The following is a 20,077-nucleotide window of genomic DNA, read 5'->3' as shown; positions in this document are numbered from 1 at the left end:
AAGCAATGTCATGAGAACCCACCCCCTCCCTCTCAACTCACTTCCAGGCTGCCCACATCTGGTGGCCCCCAGCCACTCTGCCTCTTCCCCTCATGTTCTCAAGTGGCTGCAACGGCCCCTGCACTTACAGCCTCTCAGCTTCAAAGTCCATCCAAGGAGTGGGAAAGAGCCTGGGCCGCACTATCACTTTCTCAGTTTGGGTAACATGCACATCTCTGAACTAGTCATCGTGGCCAAGGGGATGGGCTACATTCACTAGCTAAAATCTTCAGGGATCTGCCTCTGGAACTCACAGAAACAGAGGACGAAGAGATGGGGAACTGCCCAAAGGAAGTTCAGGTGTTTTCCTAGAAGAAGGCGAAGAAGCTGGGAAAATAACAAAACAAAAAAACCCAGATACTTAAAACACCAACAGACCAAAGTTTCTCTGCTGTGATTGACTTCAAATCACCCTGATGTCCCCGGAATGCTGAGGCTCTGGAGAGCTCGGGTGGAAAACCCACCAGTCAAAATGAATTCCCAATTTTTCAAATAGACACTGAGGCCCGACTGGGGATGTCACCCAGTAAAAAGGTAGCAGAGCTCCACAAAACTTGATTCTGGTGATGGTATACTATCACATCAGGTTGTAGATATTCAATATGTGTCTTTGTTATATTAACATATCAGTTATACCTCAATAAAACCAGGGGATTGTAGGGGGAAGGTGGAAGAAAGGATTCCCTGTTCGATTTCTCTTTCCCTTCCTTGTTTTTCAACCTCAGTGAAGACTGAATCTCTTGTCTCTCAGTGACCATGTGTTCCTTTGCTTTTACGTATTATTTATTTATTTTTGATGGTAAGGACATTTAACATGAGACCTACACTCTTAACAAATGTTTAAGTGCACACATACATACCATGGAATACTATGCAGTCATAAAAAAGAATGAGTTCATATCCTTTACAGTGACATGGATGAAGCTGGAAACCATCATTCTAAGCAAACTAACACAGGAACAGAAAACCAAGCACTGTATGTTCTCACTCATAAGTGGGAGTTGAACAATGAGCGCACACGGACATAGGGAGGGGAACATCACACACTGGGGCCTGTTGGGCGGTGGGGGGCAAGGGGAAAGAGGGCATTAGGACAAATACCTAATGCATGCGGGGCTTAAAACCTAGATGACAGGTTGATAGGTGCAGCAAACCACCATGGCACACGTATACCTAGGTACCAAACCTGCACGTTCTGCACATGTATCCCAGAACTTAAAGTAAAAAAGAAAAAAGAAATGTTGAAGTGCATTGTTGACTGTGGGTGCTGCGTTGTTGACTGTAGGTGCTATGTTGTGCAGCAGACCTAGAGGACTGATTCCTCTTTTGTAACTGTAACTTTATGCCCATTGACCAACAGATCCCCATCTTCCCGTCCCCTAGCTCCTGGAAACTACCATTCTATATTCTGCATCTTCATCTGACTCTTTTCGATCACTCACATGGGTGAAACCTTCCAATCCTCATCCTTCTGTGTCCCACTTATTTCACTTAATAGAATGTCTTCCAGACCTATCCATGTTGTTGCAAAGAGTAGGATTTCCTCCTTTTCGAAAGCTGAATAATAGCATCCCCTTGTGTGTCTATATCACGTCTCTTTACTTGTTCATTTATCTGTGGACACTGAGGTTATTTCCATAGCGTGGGGACCGTGAATAACGCTGTAGCCAACATGAGAATGCAGATACCTGTTTGAGATCCGGATTTCTATTCTTTGAATATATCCTCAGAAATGGGATTGTTGAATCCTACGGTAGTTCCATTTTTAATTCTTTAAGGAACATCCATATTATTTGTTGTAGCAGCAGTACCATTTTACATTCCAATCAGCAGTGTACCAGGGTTCAAATGTCTCCACAACCTCACCTGCCATGTCAGCCTAAGACACGCTATCCTCACAGGCCAGGCTGCAGCCTCCCGATCGGCCCTGCCTCCCAGCTGTTGCCCATGCTGTTCTCCTCTGAATGTCTCCTGCCTGTGAACTCCCTGCTCAGCATTTTGAATCATCTCTTTCTGCAAGCTCTTCTCTCCCTCCACTGCCCCCTCTGCATCACAGGGACTGGCATGTAAATGCTTTTTTATTTGGATTGCCTCTCGCTAAATCAATAAACATAGAGTGCCTACTACATGTCAGGCCCTGGGGATTCAGCCATAACCAGTTCCTTCCCTCAAGGAGCCTGCAGTCCCAGCGGGGAAGACAGGCTTTTAAAAATGTGGCAGATCAAAAGAAGTCAGTCTCAAAGGATTACATACTGTATAATCCCATGTATATCACATTACATAAATGAAAACATTTTAAAAATGTTTAAGGCTGATGGTCACCAGTGGTTGGGAGAGGGAGTGGGAAGAGGAGAGCAGGTGCGGTTACACTGGAGCAGCCTGGGGGTCCTGGGGGTGCTGCCCTGCTCAGCACCTTGTTCAGTATCAGCCAGTGGTGATGACCACACAGACCTACCCAGGTGGCAAAACAGTGCTGTGCACATTCCTTGGCTTGTGGCCCCTTCAAGGCCACTAATGGCAGGGTGAGTGCTTTTCTTGCTTCCAGTCTCTGTGAAGTCCCTTCTGCCTCACCTCCCTTCTGTAATGCACACACAGAGAGAACAGGTGAAACCGAGAAGCATGAGTAAGGTAGGTGGAGCATGTCGATATCAGTATCCTGGTTGTGATACTGTCCAGTTGTCTGGTCAGATGTTACCCTGAGGGAAAACCGAGTGAAGGGTATAAGAGACCTCTTTGTATTATCTGTTACAAATGCATGTGAATCTATCATTATTCCAACCACAATTTCAATTTAAAAGGTGGCAGGTCACCCACATAGAATACAAACTTAAATTATTTAAAATTAAATAAAATTAAAAAGTCAGGTCTTCCATCTTGGTAGACACATTTCCAGTACTCAGGAGCCACACATGGTGGCTGCTGGGCTGGGCAGCACCAATCATTTTTCATCACTGCAAATCCTGCTGTTAGCCAGCAGTAGTCTGTACCTTTCTGGGATGTGGGTTACACAGTTGAATGCATTCGTCAAAACTCATGGAATGGTGAAGTTAAGATCTTCGCATTTCATTTGTAAATTTTACCTTTAAAAGTATCAAACTCAACACTACCTAGGCAAAAGTGTTTAGGGGTAAAGTATACTGATGTCTGCAACTTACTTTGAAATGCATCAAAGAATAGAATGAAAGAAGAAGAAAGAGGATAAAGAGGAAGAGGAGGAGGAAAAGGAAGAAAAGAAAAAAGAGGGATGGAAAGATGGATTGATGTATGTTAAAGCAAATATAGCAAAATGTTAACTACAGAATTGAGATGATAGGTATACATGATGTCATTGTACAATTCTTTCAACTTTTCTATATCAAGGGAAAAAAACAACAGAGATCAAAATGTGACCCTGTGACCCCCACCCTACCACCACGGTCCTTCTTTTTCACTTGAGCCATATACAGTGACCTTGAGGCCTCCACTGGCCAAAGGAACAGAATCAGAGTCTTGTGATCACATCGGCACTACTTCTCCTCTGCCCAAGACCATAACCCTGTCCCCAGAATGCTAAATGACCACCTACTGCCCCTACCCTCCACATGCCCCTCGACACACACACATACGCACTGTCCTGGCTCCATTTGCTGCTGTGGTCCCTCGTGTCTTCTCCAGCCTTCTTGCAGGAGCCACATACCAATAGTTGCCACATCACTCATTCACTCAGTGAGCACTTAATGAGCACCTATGCTGTTCCAGACATTGTTCCAGGCACCGGAGATGCCTTGGCAAAGCTTTCCTGTGGCAGTTTACATTCATGCTAAGGGGAGTGTATTCGTTTTCTGTTGATGTCATACAGATTACCAGAAAATTCCCTGCTTAAAAGCAGCATAAATTTATCCTACAGAGTTGGTAGGTCAGTAGTGTGGGCACAGCACGGCTCAGCTGGTTCTCTGCCAAGTTTCACAGAGCCAAAGTCAAGGCATCAGCCAGGCTGCATTCCTTCCTACAGGCTCTGGGAGAGAATCCACGCCCAAGTTCTTTCAGGTTCTTGACCGAATGCAGGTCCTTGTTTGTGGGACTGAGGTTCTTGTGTTCTTGCTGGCAATCACCAGTGGGGTGAGGGGACACTCAGATCCTGGAGGCCATGCACATTCCTTGGCTTGTGGCCCCCTTCAAAGCCACTAATGGCAAGGTGAGTGCTTTTCTTGCTTCCAGTCTCTGTGAAGTCCCTTCTGCCTCATCTCCCTTCTGCCTCCTCTTCTCTCCCCCCGCCACCTCCAGTCAGAGAGCTGTCTCCACTCTTGTGGGCTCATAGAATTGCACCAGGCCCACCCACAAGATGCAAGATCAATGCCCGATTTTACAATCAGCTGGTTATTCACCTTAATCCCATCTGCAAATTCCTTCACAGCAATGCCAGATTCGAGTGTGAGTTGAAAGGCCTCGGGAATCTTGGGAGGATGTCTTCACCATTCTGCCGCCCATAGGGAAACAAACAGTAAACCCCAGAGCAATCGCAGACTTCCCAGAGGGGTTTAAGGCAACAGTCACTTTGTGGGACTTCACCTCCTACTAGATTCTAAGTCAGAATGAAGCCTTTTTTGGGCCATATGTCCCAGTGAGGCCTGGTGCCTGGCTCTGGGCTCTGAGAAAGCTAACACCACAGATTCCACATAAATGACATAGTGTCCAGCACATGAGGTTCATTTTGGTAGATTGAAAGCATTCAACACAGTACGCCGGATTCATTTTGATCAGGGGCGAGCAGCTCCTAATCACCTTTATTCTATTTTCAGACTCTTGGTTTAAGGGTGTTTTGATAAAGGACAGTATCAGCTGGAGTCAATGCTTGGCAGTCTCGGTGCTGGGGAAACTGGCGGTGCCAGCCCAGAGTTGGCGATCTAGGTACATGCTTACTCAACTGCTTAATACTCCTCTCAGTTGGGCTGAGAGAGGAAGTTTTTAAAAACAGAGTCATTTAAAACAGGTATGCTCAAGGGCTCAAACCCTCTACAGGCCAATGTGGGAATGGCCTCGTGACTCAGGTGATGAGTCCTTCTGCCCTTCACCACACCTGCTCCCAGCCCACAAGGGTGTCGCTGAGGCTGATCACTCACCTGCCTACCCCTCAAGGCCCTGGAGGACTTCCAGCAGTTTCCAAAATTCAAATCCAAGCTCAAAAGGACTCTGTGACATTGTGAGGTCAGTGGAAAGGGATATTTAAAAGGCTATGCCATGGGGCAGTGACAGGCATTTTGGAAGAGAATTGTAGGAATCTGTTAAGCAATAGTGCAGCACGGTGTAAGGAGGAAACTCACTCATTGTACAAATACTTGTTTAAACATAATGGGAAAAAATCTGTTCACTGAACGCATTTAACTCATCGAGGCAATCACTCTAAAGCATAACACGTTTATGCATCAATGGTTTTCTGTTTATTGGTTTGGTTTTTAGGTCACATTACTTGGGCTAATTAGTATTAAGTTTGACGATGAATGACAGAACACAGTGCCCCAACAAATACTGGCTTACATTTATTACTCTTTTGTAAAAGTTTGGGGATCCAGGCCTTTTTGGCCTGCTAGTGTGAGGGACTCAGGCTTCTTCCAACACAGCTTTCCACTGTGGACGGCTCCCTTCCCAAGCTCTGCAGACAGTCCCCCTTCAGGTCTGTAGCAGCCTGCAGGAAGCGGGAGGAGAGGCAGAGGAGGGCGCACCCGCTGTCTGCAGAATTCTTCAGAACTTGCACGACCACCTCCGCTGCCACTACATGAATCCCATTGGCCAGAACTTAGTCACCTGGTCACAGCTAGGTCAAGGAAGGCTGAGAAATGCAGTGTACATTTGGGAAAGCCAGAGCCCTGGCTAAATTCAGGGTTTTATATCTCATGAATAAGGAAAGAAGAGATCATGGGAGGGGGTGGGGAGATAGCAGTTTCTGCTATAGTCCACTCCTTTGGCCACCCACAGACCTATGTGAGCCTTTCTTCCCACACACAGAATACACTCATCCCCTGCCCCCAAGAGATACATCTGCAAAATTCCATCCAATCACTGCATCTGACTCTAGATCCGGCAACCCAGGGTAAAGCATAGTCCTTTCTCTGAGATATGAATGAGGATTTTAATGGTTTGACAAACTACAAACTAAGTAATAAGTTACTTGTTCTCAATACCTCCAACATAAGGGAGATGAGTAAGCACAGAAGAGCTGTGATTAAAACTCCCACCTGGCAGTTGGAGGCTGATGAACACAGCCCTCACCATCCACACACATAAGCAAATCCCAGTGGGCAGGAAGAGTGGAGTCTCCTTCTGTAGCATCACCCGCCATGGCCATTGGCCTTGTGTTCTCAGAGGCTCTTCCCTACTATTATCTCCACTGCTGCACCCAGTGTAGGGGGCAGAGGGTATGCCCTTCCTGAGGCTACACAGAGTTCTCAGTTTGCTTCTTGTTTTGAAGATTGGTGGTTCCAACCCCTCAAAGGAATCACTTTGGGGTTAAACAATCACAAGCTTTTGCAGACCAACCTGCTGGTTTCTTTGGTGAAACAGTTTTTCAAAAACATACAGACTTCAGATCTACTTGTTTCCAGTGAGCTCTGCTGTGAAGACACGTTTTTAATGCTGAAACTTCTGTTTTTTTCCTTATGGGCCTCCATGCTCTGCTGATATTTTTTTTGTCTCTCTCTCTCAGCATAATGGTACTCACCTGGAGCCATGGGACGCAAGGGCTTGGCTGGGAAGACAAAACCCTTAAAATGACTTTTGACACAAGGTTCCAAATTGCTGGGATGGGGCACTAGTTTTATCTTCTGCTAAGCAGACTGCTTTGCAGAAACCATTTCTACGACCGATGTAGTTGGCGAAACACGGCAGTTGTTTTGTCAACCCCGCAAGGCTCCAAATTACCAAGCTCTCAGTCAACTTAAATTGCAGACTGCAGGTAGAGTGTCTCCATTAGCACACTGTGTTTCCTTTCATTCTTGCTCAGGGACTGGCCCGCAGTAGCCAAAGTCCAGCTCTCTCTTGTAGAATGTTGCTAAAAGCAGCGAGAAGCAGCTAATGCTTTTTTTTTTTTACATTATAAATTTCTCCTGCCATTTCCTGCCTCAGTCCCTGTTCAGGACATGGGTTGCTTTTCAAAAAACAATGGGCAGTGGTTTTTATCAAATGCTTTGTTTCTGCATAACAAGGGTCACTGGCTCTCTAGCTCACAATATTTGAGCACCTGCCACCTGAACACATCCATTAAGCCAACGCCACGTGCTTCAGTTCTGCTACTTGTAGCTCACTTCTCTTGGTCTCTATTTTGTATCAGTTAAGATTAGACCTGGCCATGAATGACAGAAAATCCAAAAGAGCACTGGCTTAAACAAGACACATTTAATTCTTCCTCACTTTGAGTCTAGAGGAAGGTAGTTCAGGAGTGGAGTGGGGCTCCCTGGTGCGCAGGCACCTCTGCCTCTTCTATGCTGCGCCACACTGTGTATCAGCTCTGATGGCCATGACCAGGATGGCTGCTCCACCTCCAGCCATCACATTCTAATTCCAGGCAGTAGAAGAGGAGGGAGAGGAGACAGACACATCACCATCCTCTTCACGGACACTTCCTGGAAGTGGCCTCTCATTGGCCAGAATTTAGTCACACAGCCATGCCCAGCTGAAATGGAGGATGGGAAATGTTGCTGCCATTCTGCCTGACAAGTGCACAGCAAGAACTCAGGGTTCTTTTACCAGTAAAGAAGAGGTAACACATTTTAGGGCAATCAGCAGTCTCTGCAGTCTCATACTTGCATAAAATTTCAGCAGTAGAATGCTTGTGTTGGGAAAAGTGAAAGGACTGTTTTCGTGGCTCCAGAATTCTTTATTCTTCTCCTTCTTCATAGCAGATTTGTTTGGCCTTTGACACAGACATTTCAGAGAAGACAATGACTAGACAAGGATTGCGGGCTCTGCCACACAGAAAAACTCTCTGATGAGGGGAAGCCGTCTTAGAAACACCCTCTATTGGGCACTGTCTTGATACCCTTGACGGCTGCCACAGGTCATCTTTGAGGGGACCGTTGCTATGTCTACTTCACAGAAACATAAAATGAGGTCTCCTTGGTCAGTGTTTCACTTGGGAAAAGGAAAGTTTTAACAACTGAGGTATCTACTGTGTTTAGTAAATCATGAAAGAAAGCACAACGAGCATCTTAGATGAAAAGCTCCACAAAACCAATCAGATCGTTATTGCACATAAAAACCAAAATTGATGAAATACAAAATAAATATTTAACTTCTCAGACTGCAGCTATATTTGGATTGCTAAGTAATTTGGAGGCCAATGTTCATAATAAAATCACATTTTCTCTGAAGATATTTACTATTTCTGTTTATTGCCTTATTCATGGCCATTAGCAAGAATTAGTTTAATTCACGAGTATATGTGAATTCCAGTACAGGCTAAGAATTGTCACCAAAACCTCCTGATGCTGATGTTTCTAATGGATCCTTTTTTTAAGCATGTAGGTAGACGTGAGAATGAAGTTGTGAGGAGGACCAGCAGACACCCAGGAATGCTTCCTGCAGACATCAGTTGGGGAAGGTGATAATATATAATATAGACTTACATGTAAAGGGAAAGGCGGAAGTATCCCATGCCAGGGATACTTCATAAAGATGCCAACATGGCCATTTTCTTCACTGGACACTATAATTCCAAGACTGAAGGCCTATGAAAACAGTCAGGATCTGAATATACATACGTGTGTGTGTGTGTGTGTGTTTACAAATATAGATATCAGCTTCAAAATACACAAAGAAGACAGCAACTAAAAATTCATAAATGTCTAACTAAATATCTACAAAATATGACATTTTGTCACCTCATTAATTGTTAAATTTGTTGTTCATGAGTATTGAATGAATATTTTATTACAATTGAAAACAATTTGTCAGAGAGCATCTCATAATGCAGGAATTCACAAATAAGCAAAACTGCTGACATTTTGTAGCCAGTAATAAGTTAAATCAGTTACCCATAGTCAAAAGCAAATTTATTTAAAACCTTTCAAAATTTGTATGGCAATGTGTTCATTTTTAATGCAAGGTATGAATACATCTTAAGATGTTTGATATGATGTAGAGTTTCTAAATAGAATGCCCCAGAGAAGGAGTCAAGCACACTTTTTCTATGAAGAGCCAGAAAGTAAATATGTAGGCTTTGTGGGCTGTAGGGTCTCTGTTGCAATTACTCAGCTCTGCTGCTGGAACACAAAAGGAGCCATAGATAATACCTAACCAAATGAGCATGGTTGTGTGCCAATAAAACTTTATTTATAAGAACAGACAGTGTGCTATATTTGACTCATGGTAGTAAAGCAAATCTGGAAGGTCTAATAACCACCTATTGCCCTTGCCAACAATTCAAACTCAAAAGTATATGTTTCTGGGAGTGACATCAGCAAGATGGCTGACTAGAGATGTCTGGTGCTCCCCCAGACCCTCACCAAGAAAGAATCATGGCAACAAATAAACAACTAAGCTTTAACTGAAGTGTTGAAAAGAGCTGTCATGCAGCAGGGGAATGGAGAAGGACCTGTGACGGCTAGAAGCCCAGGAGGGCAGCGTGGAGGCACCGTGCATCTGCATTCCATCTCCCCTGCCTGGATCAGATCAGCCCAGAGACAGGAGGGACTTTCCACGGCAGGAAAAAGGTAAGCAGAAGATCCCTAACAGTCCCTATTGCCACTGAAAACACCTACAGTCCTGACGTATGAGACTTCCACAGTCTTCACAAAGCCCTGAGCCCAGTTTGGAGAACTGCCAGGATTTCACTGAACTGTATTGCTCCAGATTAGTAGCACAAGGTGCTTACTCCCACACCGTGAGCCAAGTTCGCACCCACCCTCACCACCCACTGTGAGCCAAGCTACTGGAGGACAGCACCATTCTGAGACCAGAGCTACACTCTGGAGTGTGTAATGGTCTGGAGATCAGTGGCAACTGTACCTCTACAGCACCAGGGCTCCACATTCATTCCCCAAAGCCCACATGAGTGTCTGAATGTCACAACCCCAGCTGTGTAGATTCCAGGCCTAGAGTTAGCTGTGACTCTGGATGAGCCCAGCAAAACAAACCCACCCTTCACCACCCACACTTCCAGCGGGACAAACAGCCTTGCAGTCCTGCCCAGGGCAAACCCACTCTTAAGCCAGCCAAACCACTGCGTGCCCTACCCCAATGGGGAAAGGTCCCTGAGGCAGTAAGCAGCTGATATATCCCCAGGCCAGCTGAGAAACCATGTGCCCCTATCTCAGGCCAGAAAATAGCCCTGTGGCTGCTGCAGGAAGATACCTTCCAGGCTGGCCAAGAGGCCTTGTGCCCCTGTCCCAGGCCTGAAAAATAGTGCCATATGATGCCCCTGGCAGGCCTGATCCCAGGTCAGCCAAGCAATTGTGTGTCTGTGTCCCCAGCCAGAGTAATAATCCCATGGCCCCAACTCCAGAAAGCCTGATCACAAGTTGGACCCACTGTGTATACACATGTGCCTCTGACCAGAGAAACAAGCCAACGTGCTCACCTCTAGCAAAGATGCACCACCACTGCCATAAACTCTCTCAGCCCAGGCCACTGAGACAAATATCACTAGCATGGATTGTAGTTGAAGGCACTACATAGAGACTACACTACTGTGTCCACTTAGAATCAAAGCCAGTGCACCCCATCAAACCAACACCCCAAAACCCATCTATATAAATAAGTTTTTCCATATGAAACCTACTCCATAAAATTGGAAGAGGTGACTGTTTCACCAGATATGTATAAATCAATGCAGGGACATATCAAACACAAAAAAGGCAAGGAAACATAACACCTCCAAAGGAACATAATAATTCTCTGGTAACAGACCCCAATTATAAGAAAATACACAAAATTCCAGTAGAAGAGTTCAAAATAATAATCTTAAGGAAACTCGGTGAGATACAAGAGAATACAAATAGACAATTCAGCAAAATCAAGAAGCAATTTCTGACATGTATATGAAATTCAACAAAAAGGTAGATATAATTAAAAAGGATCAAGTGGAGATTCTGGAACTGAAGAATTCAATGAATGAAATTAAACAATACAATCGAGAGCTTCAACAATGGACAAGACCAAGCAGAATAATAAATTTCTGAACTCGAAGACAAGTCTTTTGAAATAACATAGGCAGACAAAAAAAGAATGAAGAAAGACTACAGGATTTATGGGACACCATTAGGTGACAAATATTCACATTATGAGTGTTCCAGAAGGAGAAGAGAATGGAAAAGGTGTATGAAATATATTTTATGGAATAATACCTGGAAACATCCCAATTCCTGTTGAATAGATAGACAGATCCAGGAAGCTCAAAGAACTCCAAAAAGATTCACTCCAAATAGATTCTCTCCAAGTCACATAATAGCCAAATTGTCAAAAGTTAAAGACAAAGGAATAATTTTAAAAACAGCAAAGGAAAAGTATCAAGTCACACATAATGGAATCCCCCATTAGATTGTGGGTTTCTCAGCAGAAACCTAACAGGCCAGGAGAGAATTGGATGATATATTTGAAGTACTAAAAACAAAACAAAACTTGCCAGCCTATAATATTATTACCAGCAAAGCTGTCTTTCAGAAATGAAGAAGTAAAATCTTTCACAGACAAGCAAAAGTTAAAAGAATTCATCGCAAGTATTCTGACCTTACAAGACATGCTCAGGGGAGCCTTATATCTAGAAGTGAAAAGAAAATAACCACCATCATGAAAACATGCAAAAGTATAACTCACTGGCAGAGGCAAAAACAAAGGGGAAAAAAGGAGCAAAAGCTTATCATTCCAGAAAACCACCCACCTGCAAAAAAAAAAAAAAAAAAAGCACTAAGAGAGGAAGTAAGAAACAGAGGATATACAAAATAACAAGACAGCAATCAATAAATCAATACAATGACAGGAGTAAACCCTCACCTATCCATAATAATCTTGAATCAGATTATATTCCTCATTTAAAAGATAAAGACCGGCTGGATGAATTTTAAAATAACCCAACTATACGCTGCCTTCAAGAAACTCACATAACCTATAAAGACACACATAGACTGAACATGAAGGGATGGAAAAAGATATTCCACACAGACAGAAACCAAAAGTGAGCTGGAGTAGCTATACTTACATCAGACAAAGCAGACTTTAAAGTCAAATGCTACAAAAAGAGAAAAAGAAAAACATTAAATAATTATAAGGGGACCATGTCAGCAAGAGAATATATCAATTATAAATAAATATGTACCCAACACTGAACCACTTAGATCTATAAAGCAAATATTATTAGATCTAAAGGGAGAAATAAGCCCCAATACAATAATATTTGGGGACTTCAACATCTCACTCTCAGCACTGGACAGATTATTTAGATATAAAATCAACAAAGAAACATCAGATTTAAACTGAACTTACCAAATAGACCTAGGAGACTTTACAGAACATTTCACCCAACAGCTATGGAACACACATTTTTTTCATCAGCACATGAAACTTTCTCCAGAAGAGGCCATGGGTTAGGATACAAAACAAGTTTCAAAAAATTTTTTAAAATAAAATTTATATAAAGTATCTTATCTGACCACAAGAGAATAAAACTAAAAATCAAGAAAAAGACGAACACGACGAACACTCAAAACTATACATATACATACAAATTAAGCCACATGCTCCTGATGACCAAAGAGTGAGAAAAGCAATTAAGAATGAGATTTTAAAATTCCTTGAGGTAAATAAAAGTAGGAAACACAGCATAACAAAATCTACAGAACATAGCAAAAACAGTAGTAAGAGGCAAGTTTAAAGTAACAAATGACTAGAAATATTTCAAATATGCAATTTAATAATGTATCTTAAGGAACTAGAAATTCAAGAACAGGCAAAACCCAAAATTAGTAGAAGGAAAGAAATAATAAAGATCAGAGCACAAATAAACAAAATTGAGACCAGAAAAACAATACAAAAGGTTAATGAAACTAAAAGTTGATTTTTTGAAAAAATAAATGAAATCAACAAACCATTAGCTAGACTAAGAAAAAAGAGAAAAGATTCAAATAAATAAAATTAGAAACAAAAAAGGAGATATCACAATAGAGATCACAGAAATGCAAAGAATTATTAATTACTATGAACAACTATATGCTGGTAAGTTTGAAAACCTAGAGGAAATGGATACATTCCTGAACACATATAACCTACTAAGATTGATCTAAAAAGAAACAGAAAACCTCAATTGACCAATAACAAGTAACAAGATTGAATCAATAATAAAAATTCTCTCAAGAAAAGAAAGTTCAAGGCTGGATGATTTCACTACTGAATTCTGACAAACTTTAAAGAAGCATTAATGCCAACTTCTTTCAGACAATTCCACAAAACTGAAGTAGAGATAACTCTTCCTTTCTTACTTTATGAGGCCAGCATAACTGATTCCAAAGCCAGACAAAGACACACAGAAAAAGAAAACTACAGGCCAATATCACCAATGAACATAGATGTAAAAATCCTCAACAAAAATATTAGCAAACCAAATCCAAAAATATATTTAAAAGATAATAGATCATGATCAAGTGGAATTTATCCCAGGAATGCAAGGCTTTCACATACCCAAATCAGTACACATGATACATCACATTAACACAATGAAGGACAAAAACCATATGATTATCTCAATAGATGCAAAAAAATCCTCTGATAAAATTCAGTATCCTTTCATGAGAAAAACTCTCAAAAAATTAGATATAAAAGGAAAGTACCTTAACAAATTAAGGCTATATATGACACACCCACAGCTAACATCATACTAAATGAGGAAAAGTTGGAAACTTTTCCCTAACGACTGGAACAAGACAAGGATGCCCACTCTCTCTTCTTGTATTCAACATAATACTGGAGGTCCTAGCCAGAGCAATTAGACAAGAGGAAGAAAGAAAGGGAATTCAAATTGGAAAGAGGAAGTCAAATTGTCCCTATTTGCAAATGACATAATCTTATATATAGAAAAACCTAAAGATGCTACCAAAAACTCTTAGAACTGATAAATAAATTTAGCAAAGTTGCTGGAGACAAAATCAACATACATAAATCAATAGCATTTCTATACATGAACAACAAACTAGCTGAAAAATCAAGAAGGCAATCCCATTTACAATAACTACAAAAAATTAAAATATCAAAGAATAAGTTTAACCAAGGAAGTGAAAGCCCTCTACAAAAAAAGATTACAAAATACTGACGAAAAATTGAAGAGGATATAAATAAATGTAAAGACATTTCATGCCTATGGATCAGAAGAATTAATGTTGTTACAATTATCACACTATGCAAAGCAATCTACAGATTCAATGCAATCCCTATCAAAACACCAATGACATTCTTCACAGAAATAAAAAATATATATATTAAAATTTGCATGGAACCATAGAAGGCCCTGAAGAGCCAAAACAATTCTGAGCACAAAAGACAAACCTACAAGCATCATACTATCAGACTTCAAAATATACTACAAAACTATAATAACTGAAACTACATGGTACTATAAAAACAGACACATCAATAAATGAAACAGAATACAGACTCAAGCAATTAATACATATATCTTCAGCCAACTGATTTTTGACAAAAAGACCAGGAACATTCATTGAGGAAAAGACAGCCTTTCCAACAAATGGTGCTGGGGAAAGTAGGTATCTATATGCAGAAGAATGAAACTAGACTCCCCTCTCTCACCTTATACAAAAATCAACTCAAAATGGATCAAAGACCTAAATGTGAGACCCAAAACTATAAGACTATTGGAAGAAAACTTAGGGAAAATGCTTTAGGAAATTGGTCTTGGAAAAAAAACATTTATGAATAAGACCTCAAAAGCATAGGTAACAAAAGCAAAAATAAACAAATAGGATTATATCAAATGAAAAAAGTTTCTGCACAGCAAAGGAAACTACAGAGTGAAAAGTCAACTTACAGAATGGGAGAAAATATCTACAAACTATTTATCCAACAAGGGGTTATTATCTGGAATACACGAGGAGCTCAAATATCTCAAAAGCAAAATTAAAATAATCCAATTTTAAAATGGGTAAATGATCTGAACAGATGTTTCTCAAAAGACATAAAATAGCCAAAAAATATATGAAAAAATGCTTAACATCATGAATGGTCAGGGAAAGGCACATCGAACCCACAATGAGGTATTATCTCATCCCAGTTAGGATAGCTACTATCAAATAGTCAAAAATAGCAAATGCTGGGCCAGATGCAGTGGCTCACACCTGTAATCCCAGCACTTTGGTAGGCTGAGGTGGGCAGATCACCTGAGGTCAGTAGTTCGAGACCAGCCTGGCCAACATGGCAAAACCCCATCTCTACTAAAAATACAAAAAATTAGCTGGGCGTGGTGACTCGTGCCTGTAGTCCCAGCTACTTAGGAGGCTGAGACAGGAGAATTGCTTGAACCCAGGAAGTGGAAAGGTTGCAGTGAGCTGAGATTGCACTACTGCACTCCAGCCTGGGCAACAAAGTGAGACTGTCTCAAAAAAAAAAAAAAAAAAAATTAAATTAAATAAAGAAAGCAAATGCTGGTGAGGATGCTGAGTAAAGGGAACCCATACACTGTTGGTAGGAATGTAAATTACTATAGACACTTTGGAGAAGAGTATGGAGGTTCCTGAAAAACTCTACAAATAGAACTACAATATAATTCAAAAATCCCACTACTGGGCATTTGTCCAGAGGAAAAGAAATCTGTATTTTGAAGACACATCTGCATCTCATGTTTATTACACCACTATTCACAATAGCCAAGATGTGGAATCAACCTAGCTGTCCAACAGCAGATGAATTCATGAAGAAAGTATGGTATATATACACAATGAAATATTATTCAGCCACTAAAATAAAAAAATTCTGTCATTTATGGCAACATGGATGAAGTTGGAAGACATTATATTAAGAGAAATAAGCCACTAGCAGAAAGTTGAAAACCACATGTCCTCACGCATATGTGGAAGCTAAAAACAAGTTTATCTCAGAAGTAGAAGGTAGAACAGAGGATACAGCAGCTGGGAAGGGTAGGGGGAAAGAGGGATAGGGAGAGATTTATTAAAGGATACAAAATTACAGCAAATTATTCCTAGAAAGAATACGTTCTAGCACTCTATAGTATTATAGGATGACTATAGTTAACAATAATACATAGTTTTAGATAGCTAGAAGGGGGATGAATACTGAATGCTCCATCCTAATACAAAGAAATGAAAAACGTTTGAGCCAATGATTATGCTAATTACCCTGATTTGATCACCGTAAATGTGTTGAAACATGACTATGTACCCCATGAATATGTACAATTATTATATGTCAATTATTTAAAATAAAATAATAAAGTTTTAAAACCTGAGAGAATTTTTTAAAAATCTACAGGGAACAGAATGAAAGAGGTAAGTATAAGAAGGCAATTGAATAATGTGTTTATTTTGTTTCGTTGTCCAAACACATATATTTTTCTTAAAAAAAATGACTTTTATACTGAATTACTGAGAAAATGTCCTAGACTGTCCTCTGAGTCATGCTAGGATCAATACAGCTGTTCTACACTTCAAGCGTCCCATTCAGACATTCCAGTGCTTTAAATGTGGTTTTTCTTCTTTTTCAGCTTCCCAAAGCAGAGAAAGAGCGAGGTAACCAGGTAAGAAAGTCCAGATCTCTTTAAAAGAATTATTTGCACAGCTTCTTCAAAAAGAAGGAGAGTGTTTTAACTGTGAGCTGTAACTCACTGTTTAACATAATACTTCCTTGATTCAACAGCAAACATGTTTCTACTGATTTATTTCAGGGCGTGAGAGAGAGCATTTGCTCATTAATTACATAAAAATTTTATATGGCTGTAGACTTTTAGATATTCAATATGTGCATTAAAGTGTCCTAATAGCATTTTAAACTTTGCTTAGTCAGTCTCTTATCTATTACTCAGACTAGAAAACTGACTATTTTAGGGCATATGTCTCCATATTAAGATTTTTAAAAGAAACCATTTCCTCCCCTGAAACTGACATTAGCAGTAAGTGGACAAGTAAAAACCAATTAAATTTTGTGGTTTTGTTTAAAGATAAAATCTAATCAGAACTTTTTCATTCAAAGGCTCCTAAACTCTTTTACTTACATAACACATACAAGTTAAATTATGTCAGCTCTTCATTTTTTAAAGAGTGTACTGTTTATAAAGCTTTCAGCATAATAATTTCTCTCAAGATACCATATTTTATCTATTTATCTAATCAAAAAGTGAATAGGGATCAATACTTTTTTTTAAAAAATCACTTAAAATACTGATTACAAACGTTATAGAAAACATTTCTCTATTTACCTAAGTTTTCCCTTAAAAGGAAGCAGAATCATAATCATAGAAATGTAAATAACGTTTTAAAATCTATTTTTATTTTTCTTCAGTATTACCTGCTGTTCCCAAGTGACTGGGTAATCGATGGGTTATATTTTCATTTACCCTCAAAGTTAGGCTGCCAGTGGAAGCTAAGAATAACACAATTAAATTCAAGTTTCTCTAGAAAATATGACAGATCAAATTTTAAAAAAGCACAACTTGTGGTTTTGCTTTGGTTCAAGATGGCTGGTCTCAGAATATCAAAGCATTTAATTCAAACTAATAGTGTGTCCTCATCTAGGACTAGAAGGTGATTTTTTTTTTTAAGGAGGGAAAAGAAGAGCAAAGGGGAAAAATCCATGAATAGTGATTCCCCTCCATGAATTATTTCAATTCTCCAAAATACACATTTTTTTAGGAAGGACCACCTGACTCTGAACATATTTCCTCCAACAGAGTTGCTTTTGAACCCAGAGAGTCCAGCAAATCAGGCGGCAGTTCCTGTTCCAAGCTGGCCAGAGAGCTGAGGGATGAGGCCCCTCCACACTCCCCCTCCTGGCTGTAGACGTGAGGTAGGTAGCCGGGGTCATCTTCCAGCATGTCGGCAACACGGAGTTTCTGGGGAAAAGTTGGGGAAAGAGAAGGTAAATGCCATGTGCTTCCATACCCAGCTCATTTCTCTAGGTTTGATTCGAGGAACACCTCAGTGCAGTAGGAACGGCACTCAGGCCCCACGTCCTCAGCTGACACAGGAGTTCGTACAGTCCCAGAAGTGGCAGTCAGGCTAAGGGGAGACATCCCACTTTATAGTCTGAGAGGGAACTGTGACACACTGGTGGCCGCCCCAGGACTATGACAGGAGCCCTCAGGAGGACCTCCCACCCACACCCACCCTCTTGCAGATTCATTTCTTGAGGCTAGCCCCTCCCTGTTCTGTGCTCTGGACACCTCCTCTTCCGTGACCCCCCAGACCCTCGTTTGGACAACTGTCCCCTCTCTCTTCATCTTTTCCTGGCCTCTTGCTGTGGGTTCCTTTCTTCCAACCCACAAATGTGCTCAGGTCTGTCCTTCAATCCGCTCATACCTCACAGCCTCCCTCCAAAAAAGGGCAGCCACCGCTTCCTGCCACCCCTGTCTCACCCACACGGCTCCTCAAACCACTGCCCTCCAGTCTCCCCGTTCACGCTCAGGCCATGGCTTCATCCATCCCTAGCCAATGGTGATGTCCCAATCACCATCTCTGTCTGTGACACTCCCTGTGGTCACATCCAGAGCCAGAATTCCAACCAGACAGCTCCACGAGGACGTCCACAGAGACCTCAGACTCAACACCCTGGAAACCACTGTGGTTCTGCCCACAACCTGCATCTCCTCCTCCCTCAGCCCCTCCCTCAATGCTTGCCAAGTGCAGTGTGCACCCCCTGTTACAGGGGCTAGCTGGCTAAAACCCAGGGGATAATCCCCCACACTACCTGTTGTTGTAAAGTAAGTTCTACTGGAGCACAGCCAAGACCTTTTATTTGTGTATCATCTGTGGCGGCTTTCACAGAACAGCAGGGCTGAGCTGTGGGAACTGGCCTTCAAATCCTACAAGATTTACTCTCTGGCCCTTTATAAGAAGTTCACTGACCCCTGCAGCATTAGATGATTTCAGCGGTATCAGAACACATATTTATTTGAGTCAATGGCCATTTTATCGTATATTTCAAAACATAATAACAAGCACACCAACTCCATGAGTTCACAAATACCATTACATAGCTGATCATAAAGCCAAAAGCTAATTAACATGTGAGCTGCTTTACAGAAATGCATTAAATACATAATAGTGAGTGGGTTAAACACAAGTGTGACAGTCGTGTGAGAATAACCAAAGTTCATGAAACTCTAGCCTGGCCTAAGTCAGGACATCCCCAACAGCCCAGCTGCTCAACCTTGAAACCTAGAGTCATCGCCACCTCTCCTCTGCCCCATTCTCTCAAATGCTCGGCCATATTCCTAGTTCTGTCCCCTCTCCTCCAGCCCCATGACCAATGCCTGAGGATAGGTCCCTATCTCCAGTCATTGGGGCAAGAGTGGCAAGGAGTTCACTAAACTCATTTCTTGTTCTTCTGGTCACCCGGCAAGATCACATTTCCTGCCTCTCTGCTAGATGTGGCTACGTGACTGATGAAATAAGGATGTCAGGAACACATACCTGGCCGTGAAAACTTCCCCAAGAGCCTCCGTTCTCGCTCTTTCTGTCCTCTAGCCTCATTTCCAGTTCTGAGTGGTGGCAGAGCCACAGGGTGGGAGGACCCTGGGCAGGCTCCGGCTCGACACCCACCCTGATCTCTGACGTGAGCCAGAGGTACCTGCTCTGCGCATTAAGCCGCCCTGCTGTAGGGTTGTCATGGCTTTCTCCCTCCCAACAGCCGTCTTCTCACCATCTCTTCCTCTCCCCAGCCTCTCCTGCCTCAGGTCCACCCTCTGCACAAACCCCAGAAACATTTCCTAGGCTTCGTATCTGCTCATTCCTCTCTGCCTAGAACCCTAGACAGTCCTCCTCTGCCAATCTCCACCCAGCAAATTCCAGCTCAGTATTCAGGACCCAAGTCATCTCTCTGTGAAGACTTTCCTGGC

At 41.7% G+C, this 20,077-nt stretch overlaps 1 protein-coding gene across 12 annotated transcripts in view; it reads right to left on the bottom strand.

Annotated features, from left to right (window-relative positions):
* Positions 1–17,489: 17,489 nt before the first annotated feature.
* Positions 17,490–20,077, bottom strand: part of CDH26 (cadherin 26) — a 66,721-nt gene continuing 64,133 nt past the window's right edge. For 11 of the 12 annotated variants that reach the window (XM_021920853.2, XM_021920852.2, XM_021920854.1 and 8 more), the window contains one exon: positions 17,490–18,073. In XM_021920853.2, coding sequence (XP_021776545.1) covers positions 17,870–18,073 — 204 coding nt within the window. In that variant the 3' untranslated portion in view covers positions 17,490–17,869. The remainder of the gene's footprint in view (positions 18,074–20,077) is intronic. The other variant, XM_021920855.2, reaches the window with a different exon arrangement.

Source organism: Papio anubis, chromosome 16 (genome assembly GCF_008728515.1).
Source record: "Papio anubis isolate 15944 chromosome 16, Panubis1.0, whole genome shotgun sequence".
Lineage (NCBI taxonomy): Eukaryota > Metazoa > Chordata > Mammalia > Primates > Cercopithecidae > Papio > Papio anubis.
The sequence above is the reverse complement of the archived record's forward strand: the minus strand, read 5'-3'. Positions and strand labels throughout refer to the sequence as shown.